This window comes from Natrix helvetica (genome assembly GCF_964273705.1).
Source record: "Natrix helvetica genome assembly, chromosome: Z".
Taxonomy (NCBI): domain Eukaryota; kingdom Metazoa; phylum Chordata; class Lepidosauria; order Squamata; family Natricidae; genus Natrix; species Natrix helvetica.
Window position 1 is genome coordinate 50,689,971 of NC_138554.1, and position 22,072 is coordinate 50,712,042.

The 22,072-nt window shown below is 37.0% G+C and overlaps 1 protein-coding gene across 3 annotated transcripts in view; it reads left to right on the forward strand.

The window, feature by feature from the left end:
- The window catches only part of SLC4A1 (solute carrier family 4 member 1 (Diego blood group)), a 67,507-nt gene that overhangs the window by 7,062 nt on the left and 38,373 nt on the right, over nucleotides 1-22,072 (forward strand). For 2 of the 3 annotated variants that reach the window (XM_081933299.1, XM_081933300.1), the window contains exons 4-10: nucleotides 8,024-8,103; nucleotides 9,963-10,140; nucleotides 11,021-11,156; nucleotides 13,351-13,489; nucleotides 14,569-14,650; nucleotides 18,795-18,979; nucleotides 20,254-20,461. In XM_081933299.1, the coding sequence (XP_081789425.1) occupies nucleotides 8,024-8,103; nucleotides 9,963-10,140; nucleotides 11,021-11,156; nucleotides 13,351-13,489; nucleotides 14,569-14,650; nucleotides 18,795-18,979; nucleotides 20,254-20,461 (1,008 nt within the window). The remainder of the gene's footprint in view (nucleotides 1-8,023; nucleotides 8,104-9,962; nucleotides 10,141-11,020; nucleotides 11,157-13,350; nucleotides 13,490-14,568; nucleotides 14,651-18,794; nucleotides 18,980-20,253; nucleotides 20,462-22,072) is intronic. The other variant, XM_081933301.1, reaches the window with a different exon arrangement.

Genomic DNA, 22,072 nt, shown 5'->3' on the forward strand with positions numbered 1-22,072 from the left:
AGGTCATTGTCCAGCAAGTCACCAGGAATCTACGTTCAAGGCATATGCAAGAACTAACTATCAGTCAAGAATAGCTTTTATGTTACATTGGAGAAGGGAAATTTAATTTCTCTTAGAAAAAGTGGCTACTGCATTTCATCCAATGGTGACATTTAGAACCAAATCTGGAAACCAGCAATTTGTGGCAATATTATTTTAAATTTATCTACAGACCTCAGTAGAAATTGAAGAAACCTGGCACATTTTGCATATAATGTTAAATTTGCCATCTTTCTTTTGTCTGTTAAATGTTTTCCAAAATCCTATTTTCACTCCATCTCAACTTAGTTTCTAGTAAAATTGGGTTTTGGTATGTAGCTGTGGATATAAGATTCAGCATAGAAGAGGGAAGTGCTGAAAATGTAATGGCTATTGAACTTTCAGTTTTCCATGCTGAAAGTGACATGGTGTTTCTACCAATGATCAAGAAAAGAAATCTGTAACCATCTTTCAGAAGCAAAGCAGCTGGAAACATCCTATGTAATACTAATTATCAAAGAGGAACTCTATTTGCATACAAGTCTCTAGCACAAATCTGTTGTCACCCATGTACGTTGAACTTTAATTCCCATCATCCCCAGCCAGCATAATAAAGGAATCCATAGTTCACCACATCTGGGGCAGAAGCTATTAGATTGAAGATGCTATTATCCTTACGGCTATAAAGGGTGACCAGGATTCAGAACATGCTGCCAGTTTATTTCAGTCTCTAAACTGGACTTGGAAAATTTCCCTTGGTGTCATAGGTACCATCTGTGTTCTGTATACCCTTGATCTGTTTTCCCAAGAGCACTATAAAATGGTAATTTTGCAGTAGTACTAAACCAAGTTATTTTGCTATCTAAGGTGAATTACAGGATGGTGTCTTCAGTCTACCATATATAAAGGTATGTTCGGGTTAGGCTTGACTCCTTTCCCAAGGGAGATACAGGTATGGCAGTTTTATCTGTCTTTCATACAGCAGTCTACCTTCCAGAGTAGCAATAGGACCAGGTCTGGGTATGTGATGCAGAAAGTTCTATTTTCTAAGTCTTCTGCTGCCTCCTGGCACCTACCATCTAAGTTGTTTTGCTCTGCATAATGGGAGGGATATTTATAGGACAGTTACCAACAAAGTTTGAATGCCATCATCATGTCTAAAGTGACTTTACTGGGGGCGAGGGCTATGTCTGCCTCTATCCCATGGATGGCTTAACTATTGAGAATCTCACCAATCCCTCCATTTATAAATTGTCATATGGCTGCAATAACACATCTAGGGCTGAACTCTGGAGAGCAGATCCAAGAGTATATGATTTGGAGCCTGACTGACAGACAAGCTAGAAGCAACTAACAAGAAAAGTAGCAATCTCATTTTATTTGGCAATATAAGCCTTGCCATAGTCTCTCCTCGTTTCTACATTTTCAGTTCACCAGATGAGCATTTGCCAGCATATCTGTGTACCATTCAGTCAGTACTCCTGGCCTGGTCACCAGGGAATATATCACCTGAATAAAAGAAAGAGGATGGAGAGGGTATCCATGGGGAAAGCAGGATCCTATCAAAGGCGTGTGGACACAAGTGAGTGTGTGTGGCATCTTCAGTGGCATGGAGAGGGCTCAGTGACTCAGCTGCAAACCAGGAATTTCCCTCTTGAAACTTTCTTCCATCATAAGTTTACTCACTAGGCAGCTTTAGCCAAGCCATTCTCAGACTGAATTTCCCACCTGCAATATCAAAAGAAAATATCTACTTAACAGAATGTATTATGGTAACATTACATCAAAATAATATATATGAAGTGCTTTGAAGGTATTAAAAGTTGAAATTATCAGAACTACTGAAATTATCAGAACCATTATCTTCACAAATCAATTGTATATGACAACAAACTAGTTAATTAGTGCAGAGGACTACTAAGCAAATAACTGAAAGTGCTTTTTAAAAAGATCATAAAATCCTTCTCTATATATGTATTGTACAAATCATACAAAAGGAAGATACAAGATCAACAAGTTCCTTCTGAGATTTCAAGAGGCACCATCAACTCAATTGCGGCTACATTATAAAAAGATAAAGGATTATGCTACATGTTGATACAAACTTTGGTATGAAAGCCCTAATGAATTAAAGGAGCTATGGAGGGATCAATTTTGTAGAGGAAAAACACTAAAATGAATGCTTACAGAAAATTTGACTTTCTAAATCAAGATAATGTGTAATTTTGGATTTCTAACTCAAGGAAGATTATACAATCATCAGTTGAAAAATTGCATAACACTTCCTAGCTAATTAGAAAGATAGACTAGTAGCACAGATGTCCTTGTGTTGGGTGAATTGGTTATGACCAGTAGAAATTGGCCCTATCCTGTTGACAGTAACCATCTGAGGGAAAGTCAGTGAGCTTTGGCCCCTTATCAGGCAATCTGTCCCCCACAAGGACATTGGATTTCAGCTGTTCCTTGAACATTCCACTATTGATGATAAATACAAGTTGTGTTTGAAGTGAAGACAAACCCTATTGAGTTTAAGCTGTTTCTGTTTATAGCCAGTTAAAAGCAGATTCTTTCATTATTGGTGGGTGTGATCAAGTGATAGTAAGAAACATGAAGGCTACTTCACAATTTCCTTCTTAGAGCTTAATTTCACTTCAGGAGGCCATGTGACTCAACCACCAAATAATGGTATCAGAACATGGTGCTTGACAGAGCTATTAGCCAACACAACAAAACCAATCTTGCCCTCAAAGAGGCTATAGACTAACTTTAGATAATAGGAGTCAATGGAAGAAAAACATGATTGATGGGATGGTGATATTTCAGTTATAATTCTGTGTATTAAAAAAACATATAGAACTAAGACCCTGAATTGAAGTAATTTTTATTATATGCAAATAATAGCTGAATTTGCCTGCATCAATTATGTAAATAAAGACAAAGGGAGTTGCTTCTTTGCATAATCCATCCTGCACCTGTTAGTAGGAGAGAAAAAATAATATGGCTGTAGCCAGAAGTGACTACCATTTTTGATTTTCTTCGTCCATTCTCTAAACTATAAGTTTTGACACATGAATGTATGTATGTACATGTTAGGTTTATTGGATCCCAGCTGCAAAAATTTGCAAGTCCAAGACAGAATCAAAGATATGGTTTTCTGTATCTCTTTATTGCCAGATATTGGTTGTCTGGATTTTGGTAACTCAGGTATGGTAGTCTAGATTATGTATTTGGAAAAGTTTATAAAAGTGATTTAGAAACTATCACTTTTCTTTTGAAATTAAAAATTAAGCATGGAAAGGTAGGGCATTTCGTGAAAACTACAGTGCGAGGAATAGGAAGACTGTATTTTATTTTATTTTATTCTGTACTATATTGAAATTTCAATCTCCATCTTCACCATCGTTGTTATTATTTAATTTCTATTCTGCTCTTCCTTTTAATTAATCTTAGGGGGAAAACTTTCAGTGCCATTTTTGTCACTATAAGTTTGGCTACGTCTCCCTCTTTGCATTCCATATCCGATGAACATTACTCTGTTCCTTAGCTAACACACGGTTATTTTTTACTGTGCAATTACAATCCTATCAAGTTCATTACTATGTTTCCTGCCATATTAATTATGCAGGGAGTCAAGCTATTCTCCAAAGGTACCTGAAGGCAGGACAAGAAGCAATGGATGGAAACTAATCAAGGAGAGAAGCAACCTAGAACTGAGAGAAATTTCATGACAGTTAGAACAATTATTAAGTGGAATAACTTGCCTCTGGAAGTTGTGAATGATCCAACATTGAAAGTTTTTAAGAAGAGATTTGATCAACTATTTGTATAAAATGGTATTGGGTTTCCTGCCGGAGCAGGAGGTTGGACTAGAAGACCTTCAAGGTCTCTTCCAACTGTGTTTTTTGTTCTGTTATTTAGGAAGAACATATACAGGTAGCATTTTATTCAATTGTTTCAGTTAGGATTAAAGTAACTTTAGCGCTTCAGACAAAGATTGCATTGCTTGAATAAACACATCGTATTACCTTAAGTCATAATATGGGTATAAATTTTTAATTTTAATTTTGACGTAGTTGTTTCTGTGATTCCTGCCAATGCAGTTTATAAATCATGGGCCTCAGCATATACCACCAATTATAGTTTATTCACTTCTCTCACACTTGAGCAAATTTGACAACATGTTTTTATTGCCCAAGAGGCTCCAGAAACAATGGATTAAAATTACACAGAAGGAGATCAAACTAGAGATCAGAAGGAACTTCCTGACTGTTTGAGTTGTCAGATAGTGGAACAGGCTGGCCACATGAAATAGTGAGATCTTTGTTGGAGGTTGTTAAAGAGGCTGGGTGGATATCTGGGGAATTTTAGGAGGTTTCCTTAAATGTTTAATGTTTTATTTATACTCAGTGCAATTAAAAACAATTCTATAGATTAAGTTAATGTTCCAAATTTTAGAAATTACTCTTCAATGAGGCCAGATAAAAAACCATAATATCCCAAAATGAATTACATCTTCCCCTTCACTGTCTCCTGATCTAGTGGATGGGGCTACCATTCACAAAAATATGGACATTCCTAATTTGCCTTTATTCTAACTGAGTTCCATGTTGCTAAACTTCCTCCTTCAATTCTGCCTCTTTTATGGAATAGAATTAGCAACTTAATTTCTTTTATGGACATCCATTTGTCTGGAATGGAACGCTGTCTCCTGCTTGAGCAGAGGGTTGGAATAGAAGACCTCCAAAGTCCCTTCCAACCCTATTATTCTATATTGTCCTTAATGTAATCTGCTTGAAATTCATAGAACAGATGGGATACAAATGCAAGTATGTGACTGATTTTGAATAATCATGTTTTGAACTTGAGCTGTGATTTCTAGCCACTTAATTTCTTGTCCCCTCACCCAGAAAAGAGCCAAACGCCTTGTATTTACTGTCAGCAAACGTAAAGTGGTTATGAATTTACTATGAACACAAGAACCACTTGTGACAGGAACGTAAGGGTGGAGTCAGAGTGTCTTGTGCAGTTGCCAAAGAGGGGATTTATAGAGCCAAAACTTCACATGGTTTTTTCCCTTCTTCTTGAATGTCGGACTGTGGAAGTTGTTTTCAAGGTAAGGTTGGTGAAGCAGGCTAAAATCTACGTGATATCAATGCAGTATATAAAGGTAATCTTTTAGCCACAAGAAAACAAGAATGCAGTATAATATATCTGTAGAACTGAAGCCACATATAGGATTAGCTGAAGCATTTTTGTCTAGAACATGGAAATTTAGGAAATATTTCTAATTCATACAGAAAGATGTATGTTTTTAATTTAATTTTTTTAAGGTATGAATGGGTGGAAAACATGTTTAACCTAGAAATGCTAGTTTCTGTTCCACCCTGGGAGCTATTCTGTTTCATCCTTAGGATTTCTCCATAGTTAATGCAGAAGGAAATATATTCTATTTATTGGAAGTGTTTTTTAAATTTGAATGTCACCCAGAACACTATCGTTATTTTGAATATATAAACGGGGAAATTGAATCAAATTGAGAGTAGAGTACAGTAGAGTAGAGAGGAGGAATAGGAATAGGAATAGGAATAGGAATAGAATGAGTTTTGGCACATACCAAAGTAGAGTTGCTTGTAAATGTTGGAAGTCTCACTCTCATGCCTTAAGAATATCTGAAAAAGTTTTCACAAACATCCCATTACAAAGAGTTTTTCCCCCCTTAAAATTGTAGGATATAATAAGTATGGTACTATCGATTCATAATGCTGTGTGATATGATGGGTTGGTGAGGAAAGCAAATAATTCTTTGTATGACAAATATAATTTTTATTACATAAGATTTTGTAAAGGAAAATAATGATTCTTCTTGCTGACATCCCCTCCTCCCCTGTAACAAAGTAGTTTGCATAAGTATTTGCTGCAGAGCAACATTTTAGTGGTGCTTTTGATTGATTTTGTAAATATGAGAATCTATATGATAGCCTTAATGTCATAATAAAAAATACAGGAATGATTAAAGAAATTGTTCCAACTTTGGGTAAAATAACTTTCAGATACAGCTTTTCAAACATTATTAGACAGTTATGATGAGTCCCGGGGCCCATTTCTAGTAGAAAAAAGGAAAAGGGTTTATTCATTCCATCTTTTCCCCTCTTCCTATGAAATCTTCAACTCAATCCCTTTTTTAAACTGAATTTGAAAGTAAGGCTAATTTTATTATCTTGATCTCAGGCTCACAGTAGTCCCTTTCCATTTTATTTTTTTGCTTTATAATTGGCGGATTAGGTGTGTGAACATATGTCACCTCTTGTTCCAGATTTGCTTCAGCGATGATTTGAAGTGGAAAGGCAGACTCTTTAGAATATTCTTCCTAAATCACTCAAAATGATATCATAACTAGCTTTCTATGGCTGGCCAAAAATAATTGGGGAGGACAGGAAGAACAGTGGATATTTCCTTTATTTGTTCTCCACAGCTCATCTTTTCATAATCTATTGCCACTACAAATTGTTTGGAATATAGTCCCCATAATTTCCCATCAGCTTCATGGTGTTTGATCCCATCCAAGTAGTAGAAGGCTAGTAGGTTGCTTGCATGACTTCATATTTTTAAATAACTGCAATTGAATAAGTGGCAAAATATTCAGAATGGCTATGGTAATTTTTAATCTATGTAAGGGGATGGCAATGGCAGGAAGTGTTAGATGCATCTTTTATCCTGAAGATTCATTGAAAATAGAGTCTCCCCAGCCACTTGGCAACATAAATTGTGTGGCGTGTCATAGAGATACAGTCATTTGCTCAAGTTATAAATAAACAAATTGGGATGTAATTTTCAGGTTAAAAGAGAAATCCATGAATCACAACAATAATTCCTTAGACTTCTAGACAAATTAGTATGATTACGATTATTAAATTATGTTTTACATACTAGCAAGAATTTTTACCTCCCTTTCCAACTATATTCCATTCCACATCAGGGCACCAAGTTTGCTTCCTTGGATTATTCCTATTTTGATATGTAGTTAGAAATATAGCTTTGAAGTTGTTTGCCATGTTTTTTCTTTGCTCCAAAATTCATATCAAAGTTCAGTCAATGAACAGAAGGAAGAAGGACTAAGTTTGTACTAATGCCAAACTATCACATATTGGAAATTTCAATATTTATTTATTTGATTCCCAGAGCTACCTATTTCAATAAGTGATTCTTTCAACAACTCAATATTTCATTAACTACATCTATAACTGGATAACATTCCCTCCAAATGCACTACTCTCAGGTGACAATTAAGAATAAGAAATTCATTATAAATTGACTAGAAAAACAACACTCATCTATAGTGTGAAAAGAGGAAAGTTCTCATTGCCTCACTTTGCTTAATGATAGGGCTGCCACCCAAGTATTACTACCCCAAAAGGAAGGCAATGGTATTTTCTCCTTGTTCACACAGTGCATGGGATTTTGCCAAATAAATCACCTGCACTGATTTGTGAGATGAACTCTGATATATCTATTTTTCTACCAGAGTCCTATTGACAGACAAAAGAATAGGTTCATAAACAATATACCTTCCACACGTTAACCCATTTTCTTGGGGTCAAATATGCTGAATCACAAACTAACCCAAGGAGTTGGGTTTGCAAAACATAATCACCCACAAAAGACTGAGCTATAGTTAGGGTTAGGGTTAAAAGCTTCTGTCATTTACTTGACATTCATTTAGGTCACAAGAGGCAAAGAGTGTCCAGATTTCAGCAAGCATAAAAGAATGGACTGATATAATAGAATGGATAAAAAAAATGCTGGCTCCAAACAAAAGATACGCGCAATACAGAGGGTGGTTTGTAACAATGTCGTATCTTTCATCCGATTTACCTCACAGAGTTGTCCAGAGCATAGAAAGGAATTGTTTTCTGCATGCTGTTCGGAGCACACTGGAAGAAATGGGAAATGGGAAGAGTGGAGATGAAAAAGCAGTGAATAAGTAAACTTATTTTCTTATTGACAGGTAGCTCCTCCTCATCTGAGGAGGAGCCAAGAGGTACGGAGCCTGTGAAGCCACTCATCTCCCACAAAGCTTCCCATAATGTACGTTCCTAGGGCTTGGAGAGATTTGAGTTTGGTTGTGGTAATTTGTAAGCAGTTTCCAAGATATCAAGGATCCAGCCGTAGAAACCTCTGGAGTGTTCTTTCTCTGAAGTAACCTTGAAAGCCCCAGTAGTGCTGGGATTGCCAAATAATTGTTTTTCTATGTAGAAAATATGTTTTGGATTTTTACACAGTCCCTAAATAATTCTTATTTGATTCAAAGTGTCTGATGTAACCTTGGTTCAAAAGATCAAGTCAAATCTTTATCATGTCCATAGATCAGCACAGAGGTTCAAGAGAATTTGCAAAATATAAATAGAACATTTATAGTATATGTTTTAAGTATTTAAAACAATATAAAAATAATAAAGCTATAAAGCATTAAAAAGACAAAAGCAGGCATAAAAAAGCTGCCCATCTAAGTATCTCTTCAAAAATAAATTATGGTGCTGCTTGATAATTTTATGGTGCATCTTGTCACTAGTTTCCATTTCTGTGTTCATCATAATGCCATCTATCTTCTTCCTGCAACCCACCTCCCACTTCAGCACTCCAAGTTCATTAAAAATAACTACAACCGCTTTAATTGGAACTGCTAGGAACTGCCTGTTTGCAAAATATAGTAATTGTACAATTTTAGTTAAAGAAATAGTATACGAAGGATCAATGACATTCCATTCCTCCTGAACAACCCCTTCTGCTTTTTAATAAATCTAAACAGTGGGAAAGCCAAATAAGGAATTCCTACACTATTTTTCAGATCTCAGTTGCAAATACAGGTCTGTTTTGAAACCAGGTGTATCAGGCAGACAGATTTTACCTTTGGGGAAAGAGTGCACTTCTACCATCACAAAATCATTTTGTGAGCATCCAAGAGCCTTGTGATTGTGGTGGAATATACATTTGAGTAATGAACAAAAACATAACCCCCTTGCTTACTTTTGCAATCTTAAATCAAATTAAAAGGCACAGTTTTCTCAAAAGAAAAAAAGTACAGAACCTCAAAGCTAATTCTCTCTTTCTCCCACAAAACTGTAAGTTTTAATGCAACAGAAGAAAAATATTAAAAGCCCGAGAGAAAAAGTATTTCTAATGATGATGTTTTACTTTAAATAACACAAACCAATCTTGACCAAGACTGGAAATACTCAAACACAATCAATCCTAGTGACTTCCAGGGATACACCAGGAAATCCTAAGGCTATAGTTACTTTGGGACATCAAAACATCCCTGGGGAAAACAATGCAATCTCCTGCATATGGCCACTAAGAAAACTTGGCTAAAGTTTGAGTGAAGGTTTATTTTAGGGAAAAAGAAATGTTTTGCCTTGTTCCCATTGAGTACATTTTGGAACATACACCTTGGCACCTAATCCAAAGAGCTCAGCCTGCCAAAAATTGCAAACCCCTTGATATAAACAGGAACAAGGGATACACAGCACAGGGTTTAGTGAGGTAAAGAACTTTCATGCAAGTTCTTGGCAGGCCAAGGTGGCAGTGAATTTATACAGCAGCCTTCCACCTCTCTTGTCCTCAGATGTGGACACAACAATTCCTAGAACTCACAGTTATCAGTGAGAAAGATCCCACATCTGGAGATCAACAATGATACAGAAAAAGGTTGCTTTCTCTATTTTTCTTTACTAAAAAGGGGGTTTTCTTTTCACCACTGTTCCTTATGTCCTTACTGTCCTCATCAATGGGGGAGACATGCAGTGGAAAAAATTGTTGCGTATCACTTCCCGGTATATCCCTACTTGTAGAAACATTGCCTGTTGAATTTCTGCAAGTTGCATCACTGTACAGAGCACTGAAGTAAAGTGGCAATCATTATGACATGTTTTTGCTACTTCCTTCAGTCATATGTGGAACTTCATGAGCTGGTCATGGACAAGAACAATGAGTTTCGCTGGATGGAGGCTTCTCACTGGATCAAACTGGAAGAGGACTTTGAGGAGATGGGGCATTGGGGAAGACCTCACCTTTCATACCTGACTTTCCAAAGCCTTTTGGAGGTGCGCAAGGCTTTTAGCAAAGGTGAGGAAGGGGACTGCAAGGATTGTACAATTTTCCTTAAGAACTTGTCCTTTGATGGTTTCCAAACAATATGCTACAATGTGGTCGTGTTTTGGTCTGTGACTGTAAATAAAGTGTTATTATGCTACAAAAGAAAAAGAAGAATGCTTGCACTCACCCTTTCCATTGTCCAAATCCCAGTGCTATATCAGATACAAGATTGATATTCTTATTTTTACCAATAAAAGAAAATACTTGTAGCTCTGGACTGTTATGCTCCATAAGATTGGTGGGTTTTTTGCAGATGTTTCATTACCAAACCAGGTAACATCATTAGTGTATCAAGTAGCACTGGTTATATTACTTAGTTTGGTAATGAAATGACTGTAAGAAAATCACTAAAGTCAAAAAGCACCCCAAAAACCTACCTTCCATGTATTGATGGACTTGTTCTTACTTGTTTTCTTACCCCCAACAAATATTCTTAGAGTAACTTATGGGACCAAGGTTTCCAAAAGGAAAAAAAAACTGTCATTAATAATAGGAAATGTAGAGGAGAGTAAATCAATAGAATATATTTATATCTGTATCTATGTATATCTATTATATCTGCATAAACATCTACAGTACATGTATAACTATTTATATTCATTTTATCTATGTATCGCTTTCCATCTTTCAAATCCTCTAGCCTCAATGATTCAGAAGTCTCTTAAATAACAGTAGTAACCGTGGCATTTATTTTGGGGAAAGAATTGAAAAATCAATTAAACCAATTTTCCTTTTGATATACTCCATAAAGATAATAAATGTCTCTTTTGGAATGGTAAGCAAATGGTAAGGCTCTTTCAAATGATCAAAATGTTTCTTTGAGATGATCTCCCTATGTCTGCATTTCTAGGAACTGTCCTTCTGGATTTGCAAGAAAGAAGTCTAGCCGGGATTGCCAAACAGGTGCTTTCCCAAATGATCTATGAAGGAAAACTCAAGCCTGATGACCAAGAAGTGCTTTTAAGAACTCTTTTACTTCAGCACAGGTATTGACAAGGACGAATATGAAATATGACATTTTCCCACCCAAATAATGAATGGGACAGCCAAGAAAAATGGGCCCCCAATCCATGTCTAGTTCTTTCTGGATCAGGCATACACTATAAATTAAACTACTGATGTGTCATATATAAGTGGGAAAGGGTATTAAGAATGAAAAAGCATTTGATAAGACCAGCTCTCCTGCAGTATTTGCCAATGCATAGTATTTGGATTTTATTCCAAGATCTGGACAAGTCCAGTAAAGGTCCTGCAAGATCAGGAGCAACAAAGACAGCAGAAACATCTGCCTGTCATACTTAACCTATTGATGTGACATTTAGGAAAAATGGAACATGTAAGGAATTGTCTTGTGTCTGCTAGCCTTTTAGTCTATGAGTTCAGTGTTTCTATTTCGTTGGAACAGTGCAAAGAAGGGTATCATAATGATGATCAGGGGCTGGAAATTAAATCTGCTGAAGAGACATAACAGGCTTTCCTTGAGTCTTTGGAAGGGTGAAAACCGCTTCCCCCAGGCTCTGGAGTCCGTTTCTAGCCTTCCAGAACTACCGGGAGGCCCATTTTCCCCCACCCCCCTGAGCCTCCGTGCGTGCCCTACACTTACCTCACATCCAAAACGGTCGGTGTGAGACTCCTGGGAGAGGCGGAGAGTGGTTGGAGGGATGGGGTGGGCAGGACCAGCCAGAGGTGGGATTTGGAGGTTCTCCCAAACGGCCATAATGTTAGCTATGGCTTCTCCCGAACTCATAGCAGCCCACCCCTGCAGTGAACCTTACTTAAGGAAAAAAATGAAATAACTGGCTATTTTAGTCATCAGAAAATGCAGATAGTAGGTAACGTTGAAAAGTTGGGAAATCCTTTCTGCCAGAGAAATAGGATTTTAAAAATGAGTTCTGCCTTCTGGCAGAAGGGCATTTTTGTGCAATAAAGCCAAATTCTCTTCTTTTATTTAATTATTTATTAAATTTATATGCCACCCTCTCACCTTACATAATAACTTTTCATTTTATTCAGAAAGTTAAAATGCAAACTTCAAAAAAGAAGAAAAAAATTACAAAGACAAAACAAAACTAGACAAAATGTTTTTTAAAAGGTGCATTAAAAAAACAAAATATAACCACACATATACATATATTGTCCCCCACCCCTAGTTGAATATTGATAGCTATATTACACATATAATGATTACCCATTGCAAAACAACAAACTGAAACAGAAAATTGATGTTTCTCAATGATTGCTTCTCATTCCCCAAAGTCATAAGCCCTCCTATAGATTGGGCATAAGACTCTTCTGTAGCTGAGCTTTTACAGCCAATCATAAACAATTCTCAAAGATAGAAGAAGCACCATAACAAAGGAATTCGGAGAATATTGAGAAAACCTTTTTCACAATAAAAAAGGGGGGTGCAAATTTTTATAAAATTAAGATGAGTTTTTAAAAATTAATAAAATGTGAAACTCCTGTGGTGAAACCCTGGTACAAATGTAAATCAAATGAGGTCCTTTCATTACCCAGGAATCCAAATTGAGTTCCATAGGGAGAAAACAAAAGTGATTTATAGTACTTAATAAAGCAATAAAAAATCACAAAAATTCTTCTTTAAAATCCAACAAGAGTTAAAACAAATCAGCATTCAACCAGTCAATTAACATTTAAAAGTAAATGTTGAAAGGAAAAAAAAACCTACATCAAAACATGCAGTTGAAACCAAAGCATTCTTTAAAAAGCAGACAGTTAAAAGGAACAGATGGAGATCCAATATCAAATATTGCAACCTCAAAGATTCCTCTTCTCAGGTAGGTCCCTTGGTCTTGGATCATTCCTAGTAACTACCGTTTGAATCTAAGGTGCGTGCCATCAAAGAACCAGCTTTGGCAGCAAAATCAGCTGTTTGTCAGCAGGGAAGAAAACTCCTGTGCTGCTCAGCATGCCATTTTGGGGGAGTCCCCATTTTGGGGGAAATCTTTGCTATAGGCCCCCCTCAATAGTAAAGCAATTCAGAGCAGTATATATTTTGGTTGTTAGGCAATGCCTATAAATTAATCTGACAATTTTACATGTATCAGTTGTTACATAAATCCTTACTTGAAGGCCTAGGCATTAACTTTTTACTATTGCATTCTTATTTTTTCTCTCTTCCTTGAGCCTCATATATATATATATTTATTCTTTGCCCAGTCACCCTAGTGAATCAGCTTCATTAAACACCCTCTTGCCTGCACTGGTACAACGAACAGATGCCAAAGATTCAACTCAACCACTGCTTCAAGAACATCACCAAATTGAGATGAAGACCTTTTCTAATGGCTCAGAGCAGGTAAATTAACTTTGCAGTAAATAAATGGAGAATATTTTGTGACTACAGTGCCACAAGTACTGGGATTCAAACTACAATTTTTCCCATCTAAGTATGGAATTGTATTCAGACTTCAGTTGTCCTCAGACTTAAAAGAGAACCAAGTAAGCAACGCGACATTATAAAGCAAAGTGTTATGACTGGTAGAAGTATTAAATCAATGGATTGGTCAGACTTGGTATGCCTGCTCAAGAATTTGAACAAATTGAACAAAGATTGTCATCTTTTGCATCCCTCACTTCAGATGAAGTATGTATTCTATAAATTATTTTTTAAAGTAAGACAGAGAAGAAAAGCCATCATCATAGCCTGTATTAAGCATTTCTTTCTCTTAGATTATCACATAAAATGTCTACATAATCTTAATCTTAATTATTTGATCTTAATTAATTTCATAAGCCAGGCAACTACATGGCGGTCAAGGCAATGCATCTGATACTGGGTCCTAATTGTACTGAGTTTTACAATGATCAACAGAGCTCTATAATTTAACTTGCTAACATACCAGCAACCAATGCAGCACTATAGCATGACACCTGTAATTCAAAGTCAGTGGCTCCCTTCAACAGCCATCTATTATATTTTATAGAATTGCAAATGCAGGAAGTCCTACATACAGCACATTGCACAGTAATACCCATTCATTACTAGAATACATGAGGGCAGAATGGAACCTTGAAGAGTCCCTCCCCTACTTAATTACCATGGGGCTATAGTGACAAGAAGGCATTTTTGAGTACAGCCCTTCAGTAAAAATGCAGCTCCTGAACTATTGTGCTCTTGATCCCCCAACTCACAGAGCTAGTTTAGAAGGTTATCATTATCAAGAGTATCAAAAGCTGTCAAGAAGTCATGGAGAATTAGTTATGTTGTAGTTTTTCTTTTGGTATAAGTCATCAATCAGAAGACTAAATACATAGGCTTTCTTTCAGGAGCAGCTAAAGCTATACTATCTTAAGAGTCGCTTGTAGGAAAATAATAATATAATAATAATTTTCTCAAATTCAGAGTGTAATCTCCAAGATGTTTTCTTCTTGCAGGGAGAGTCAAGTCATAGTGGATTTAAGAAGCATCTGTTAGATAAGATTCCTCCTGATGCAGAAGCCACTCTGGGATTGGTTGGTAAGTATCTTCTGTGTTCAAGTGTAAAAGGATCCTGTTATAGAAAATCAAGAGTAGTGTGAGAACAGTTGAGTTGAATGTCATTGTTTCATTTCTTGGTTTCTCTGGATAAGATTTCAGATAAGATCTTGAAGAATTGCTGCAATAACCCCAGAATATATGCTGGACTTTGAAACTGATGCACAGGTGCTACAATACACCAGAGGTGCTACAATACACCAGAGAATCATTCAAAAATTTCCAGCATTGTAGGCCACAATGTTCGTATGGATGCCAAGAAATGGGTATATAGATAGATATTGGGTGAACTTGTAGAAAGTAAAACTATGCTGAAAAGCATTATTAGTTGAAATAAGCATAACTATTAAATAAGAAAAGCCACTACTTTTATTAACATTAACATTATTAATATCTGTCAAAGGGAAATGTCATTGTCATATATATATATATATCTATATATATGTATTTGTGTTACAACCCCTGGTATGACTAAATATGGGAGGAAGGTCACTACTCCCTCTTTCTGTCCTTCGGCTTATCACAAAGACCATGCAGGCAGAAAACCATATTTTTATTTTTACTGTTGCCTTTTTTTTTATATATATATTTGTGTTGTAATTGTACTGATAAATAAATAAAGGGAGACTAGGATAGATCTATCTATATCTATATCTATATCTATATCTATATCTATATCTATATCTATATCTATATCTATATCTATGTATGTATGTATGTATGTATGTATGTATGTATGTATGTATGTGTGTTACAACCCCTGGTATGCCCAAATATGGGAGGAAGCTCACTACTCCCTCTTTCTGTCCTTCGGCTCATCACAGAAAACCATCCAGGTGGAAAACCATATTATTATTTTTAATGTTGCCTTTTTATATTTGTGTTGTATTTGTGCTGATAAATAAATAAAGGGAGACTAGTATAGATCCATTTCGAGCTATTTAGCTCTCATCAGCTAGCCATACCCTTACTGGGATTAGAACCTAGGCTGTATTACATATTAGGCAGGAGTTTATGGCTAGCTGATGAGAGCTAAATAGCTCGAAATGGATCTATACTAGTCTCCCTTTATTTATTTATCAGCACAAATACAACACAAATATGTGTGTGTGTGTGTGTGTGTGTGTGTGTGTGTGTGCGCGCGCGTACGCTGGTCTTGTTGTATTTGGGTCTTTTCCCATGTAAGATTGAGATTGTCTTGGCAACGTTTCAGCGAGGTCTCACTCGCCGTCGAATGAGACTTCACTGAAACGTTGCCAAGACAATCTCAATCTTACACGGGAAAAGACCCAAATACAACAAGACCAGCATATCTACACCCATAAAAATCTACAAATATGTGTGTGTGTGTGTGTGTGTGTGTGTATGTATGTTCCAGCATAACTCTGGAACGCATTGAGCAATTTCAACCAAACTTGGTACACAGATGAGTTACTCTCTGGAAACAAATACTGTGGGGGTAAGACACACCCCCACGCCCTTTGGGTGTGTGTTCTATTAAGATACAGTGTGTTGTGTCTTAAAATGGCTTCTACTATACTGCTTTAAAATGGCTTCTGTTGTATAGCATAGTGGAGTTGCCACAGTAACAGCTTCACAGTACTCCACAAGAGGAATCCCTCTGGTAAGGGGGAAAATCCAACATTAGAAAGTACATTTGGTCCGGACATTTGTGAATATCTAACATAGGAGTGGGATAAACAAATACCTGGGCAACACTGGGTTAACAGCTAGTTATATGATATTAAAAGGGTCTGCTTTATTGGCAACAAGAAAAGCTATTACAAATTCCTGGAAAAATTTCAAAGGATTGAAAGTTATAGATTAGTATGATAGAATACGGATGATAGCATGAGCAGAAAATCTGACAAGGTAAATTTGGCCAGCAAAGGTACGATAAATAAATTCAATGGTGATCCAGATTCAAAGGGAATTGGTGATAAGCACCATGCAGGGAACTTTCTGCAGTCTTTGTAGGCACCTCTTTAAAGATTGTTTTTTTTTTTGTTGTTGTTGTTGTTGTTGTTGGGATCATAAAACAGCAGTCTTACAGGCAATACAGGAAAAGATGCCACTTCTTTATGGAACTGCTCTGGAATACTTTTTCCCCTTTAAATCTGGATCACTGCAGAGCCCTAAAATTAATAAAAATCATTCTAATAAATTTGACTAATGGTATAGCTTATGTCAATTCCATTGAAAAATATTTATTAACCCAAAATGGTAATGAAAAATATGGGAAACAAAACTGGATGTGCTTTGCATAAAATATATATTGCATATCTATTATAATCTATTGCATACATTGAAATGCATGCTTGTACTGTATGTATGTTGATTGATAGATAGGTAGATAGGTAGATAGGTAGATAGATAGATAGATAGATAGATAGATAGACAGACAGACAGACAGACAGACAGACAGACAGACAGACAGACAGAATTATTTTATTTAACATGCCTTTACTTTTTTTATGGTAAAATATACCATAAATACCTTTTAAAAGATATGTTGGGCCACCATTTGGCTGGTCTGTTTATAATTCTATATATGAAACTTTATAGAGCCATTGAAGTAGGGTTATTTTAATTACCGGTATTTTAAACCTTAATCTTATTTTAATTATTTTAATGCAGTATGAAACACAACTTGATCTGATGACATTAGCAGTGATGCAATTATCAGTTTCTTACATTTCAAGCAATTCCAAAGCAGAGTTATATCACAGGTCTCCCTTTCTTTCTCTGGCCAACTTTCAACAATTCCTTGAGCACACATTAGAACATATTCTGTTTTATTTCTCATCTTAATCTATGGCTTGTCAATTTACTACAGTTATCATATCTGGACTACAAAATCATCTGGAGATGAAAATTAGTTTTCTGCACCTAGTTGCTGCCCTCTAATAGTTATCCAGATTTATGCAGCTCAGAAAGAGTACCTTAATTCAACCACCACTACAATCTAATCTATAAAGTTGGGCTCCCAACTTTTTTGTATTTTTTGAACATTGTTCAAAAACAATCAAAATCAGCCTCCCCCAAACAGAACATATTTTTTTTAATATCATTCACATTCCCATCATTCTCATCAGAAATTGAAATCTAACACAAAAATGGACACCAAGTTGGAAATCAGGGCAAGACAGGCTAGGTTCACTTTATATAGAGATGTACATAAATCTGTAGATGTACAACTCATGAGATAATGAAGAATGAGGTACTACCATAAACCAATTTACTCAGTCCTACATAGGAACCAGAATCTATAGGAACCTATCAATCCACCTAGACAGAGTAAATTGGGAAATGAGAAACAAAGTTGTCCTTACTCCAGTTTTGGCCTTGGAGGGAAGAGTCTATCGTAATTTGAAGATATGAAAAGTGTGTTGACTTGCTTCCAAGATCTCTAGATAGAAAGAGAAAGAATAATACATTTGATTTCAGAACCTACATTCCCTACAATTGATTTCAGAACCTACATTCCTACATCAGTGTTTCTCAACCTTAACTTGTTAACTCCCTAGCCAGCATGGGGGATTCTGAGAGTTGAAGTCCATACATCTTGATACCACCAAGGTTAAGAAATACTAGTTTCTTCAACCACAATGATTAGCAAATAATTTTTTTCTCCTCACAGCTATATCTTTCTTCTTGCTTCCTTTCTTTTCTCTTTTAAAGCAGAATGAATTATGTATATATGTATATAACTGAAGTATTAATGTGGGAAATTCTGAAACTGTTAAATTGCCTTAGTTTAATATTGCTGCCACACCGCCTAATTGTAGAGCTAGCACTACTTGTTTCTACACATATATGCTAATCTTAAAAAGTTTGGGGAATGGGAATCTGCTTGCTGATTCTTGCTTTCTTGTGAATTTGGGCCAAGAAGGAGCCGTATTTGTCCTTGGCAGGAACTATGCTTTGCTTCTGTATCTAGCTTATCAAAACGATTGCAAACTTTGCTCACTTTGCTGTCTCCCCTTCTCTCCCCTTGTTCCCTTCTCTTCCACCCTTTTGCCTCTGCTTGGATTCCTTTCTTTTTTGCTCGCATTTTCTCTCTTCCTGTTTCTCTTTGTGCCAAAGCCCCTAAACTATATCCCATGCCCATCCATCCTCCCTTCAGGCTGTGCCACCTTCCTGGACCGACCCACTGTGGCCTTTGTACGCTTGAAGGAGGCTGTGGAGCTGGACTCTGTCCTGGAGGTTCCTGTCCCTGTCAGGTTCCTTTTTGTGGTTCTGGGTCCTGATTCCCCCCACATTAGCTACCACGAAATCGGAAGAGCCATCTCAACTATGATGTCTGAGAGGGTAAGTTGGTTTTCCTTTATTCATTCAAGGGGCCTGAGGAAATAATGGTAGATCCTGCTTTCAAAAAAGTTTAGCAGGTGAGTAGTCAATAGTGAGAAACCCCTGTGAATAAACTGAGAGCAAGGCTGAAAGTTTCCCCTGACAGCTTCTGAGATGGAGCAGTTCAGTATATGCCCACTGTAATTCTGATGTTGAAGAAACAGCTTCCTGACAAGGACAAAAAGGAAATCAAGTGGCACCAGAATCAAAGTTTAGAAAATTGGTATGCCAGGTGTGAAGTAAAGAATGAAGACCCCAAAGACTTTCCTCCTGTTCCATCAGCATGAATGCCCAGAATGAGGCTGTATCATTTACAGGATGGTTTTAATGAGTAGAATTTCATACAGTATTAGGCATAGAAAATGAGATGTCTGGTGAGGTTTCTCCAACCAGCAGGTGGAGCAGTAAGGCTTTTAATAAGCTTCCCACCTATTAGCACAAATAGGGGCACCATAATTGCATAGCAATATTTATTCTTTTCTCTCTGCTTGCTGTGATCAATCCAGAATATCAGAACCTCCCCCAATTACTGGTCCTGGAGAAGAAATTTCAATGGCTAATTGTTTCCTGAGATGGCAACTTCCATGGATAAAAGTTTCTGGGAAGTGTGCCTTTGGTTCTTGGTTCTCATTATCATGCCATGCAAGATCTAGACATGCGGGTCTCAAAACTCCATCGCGTCATGTGACGTATCATGGCAAATTTTTTTTGCCCTTGCGGAGTCAGGGTGGGCATGGATCCGGCCCGCGGGCTGCCAGTTTGACAAGTTTTCCTGAGATATTAGGCTGACAGAAGTTCCCTATCACTGAAAGCTCTTGGCAAAGCATTTCCAAATATTTGACAATATAAGCAAAATGAGCAGCTTTCAATACAGACATTTTAGTTTTAATAGCAAAATCATTTTACTTTAGACGTTTGTCTTAGTAAAGACTTGTGGACGTTTATTTTTAAGTTTCATTGGTTTTAACGTCTAGAATTGCTTACATTCACTGATTAATTTTAATCTGCTAGAGAGGCGTATTTCAAATAAACCTGATTCAACTCTTCACTGAAATACATAGTGTTAACAAGTAACTTAAAATGAATTGTTTATGGAAAGTTGGACCTGTCCCCTTATCTACATCCCCAGTAGAGTACTGCTTCAGACAGGGTGGAGAAACAGGCTGTGAAATGAGCCCACCTCATACCTGCCCAGTGCCTCCCTGAGCACTGTTTTATTTTCTTTCTCGGAGTAGGTATTTCGCAATGAGTCCTATATGGCAGAAGGAAGACAGGACTTGATAAAGAGTCTGGATGAGTTCCTAGATTGTTGCATTGTCCTCCCACCCTCTGAGATCCAAAATGAAAGACTTCTCAAAATGTTGCTGCCAGTGCAGAAGGATTTCCTAAGGAAGAGGTACCTCCCAGTGGAGAAGAAACTGGAAGAGCCACTAAAAGACCTAGGTATGGTTAGATCTAGCTATGGTTTAGTGTAGGAGGATAATTTAGCCTAGTGCTACTCAGTCTCAGCAACTTTAAGATGTGTGGTTTTTTCAAGTCACAGAATTCTGTAGCCCATTCGTAGGGTCCATATAGCTCAGAGTTGCTGAGGTTGAGGTTCTCTGCTTGAGTCAGGCATAGTGAACTCAATATGATTTCTTCTAAGAAGACATTAGTGAGCTTGTACTATTAGCTTCTGCAAGAACGACTGAAGGAGTCCATCTTTTAGTTTAGTCCATCTTTTAGTTTGCTTATAAGATGGGAACTTGCTGAGAAATTAGTCTGGAAGATGTCCTGTCTCATATTTATGACAGATGTGTGGGGATAGCATGATTTTACCTAGTAGAATAAGAAACATGTATAATTGTATCACAAAACCACAGACATTGGCACTGAATCTTGAACTAAGCTTCCTGATTAAGCTTAAGGCCCCATGTAACAAACTTTCCAAAAATGCTTTGCCTTTTTTCCAATGTATTATTTATTTTTTTATTTTATTTATGTTCCACCACAATCCCAAAAGGCTTTCTGCAGTTTTGCAAGGTTTTTCTTCCCTCTTTCTTTTTTGTGCCATTAAATGAGTCTTGAATTGCCTGGACAAGTTCATGCAATTCTCTTACCAACATTTTTCAGAGGTGGTAGCCCTTCTTTCTTGATCAAGAGAGAATGACTGGCCCAAACTCACCCAACTGGCTTTGTGCCTAAGGCAAGACTAGAATTCACACTCCAGGTTTCTAAGTCTGGTCCTTTTACTCACTACTCCAAACCAGCTCTTTATTTGAGCACATAACTACTAAAACATTTGTGATTAGTTTGAGAACAAGAACAGCATCTTAAAAACACATAAAATATATACAAACATTTAAAAAATCCAGGCATTGTCCCAAACAATCCCCATAGCAGGAGCTCCCATTTCAGGTGCTTCAAGCAGGAAGTGTGAACCTAAATTCTAGTGGGAGGTAAATTTCAGAGGGTTGGCCTTGCTACACAAAAGCAGTGGCTCCAAACCTCAACCACAGGTTCAATCCTGTGTGTGGAATGCAGTGAAAAAAATTAGACATAAAGCGGAACAGAGAGAAAGACTACATTGCCAGCACTCAGAAAATGGCAATTTTTTTCTTCTTGTAAATAACTGCACAAAATAATTATGCAAAGCAGAGAAACATACATACATTATAAATGCTAGTAGGCTTGTTTAAATGGGGATGCAATGGCTGGGGCGAAGACGCTGAGCTTGTCGATCAGAAAGGTCGGCAGTTCAGCGGTTTGAATCTGTAGCGCCGCGTAACTGAGTGAGCTCCCGTTACTTGTCCCAGCTTCTGCCAATCTAGCAGTTCAAAAGCACGTACAAATGCAAGTAGAAAAAATAGGAACCACCTTTGGTGGAAAGTAACAGCATTCTGTGCACCTTCAGTCATGCGAGCCACATGACCACAGAGACGTCTTTGGACAGCGCTGGCTCTTCGGCTTTGAAACGGAGATGAGCACTGCCCCCTAGAGTCGGGAATGACTAGCACATATGTGCAAGGGGAATCTTTACCTTTACCTTTTAGGTTTGTTTAATCTTAGCAGCCC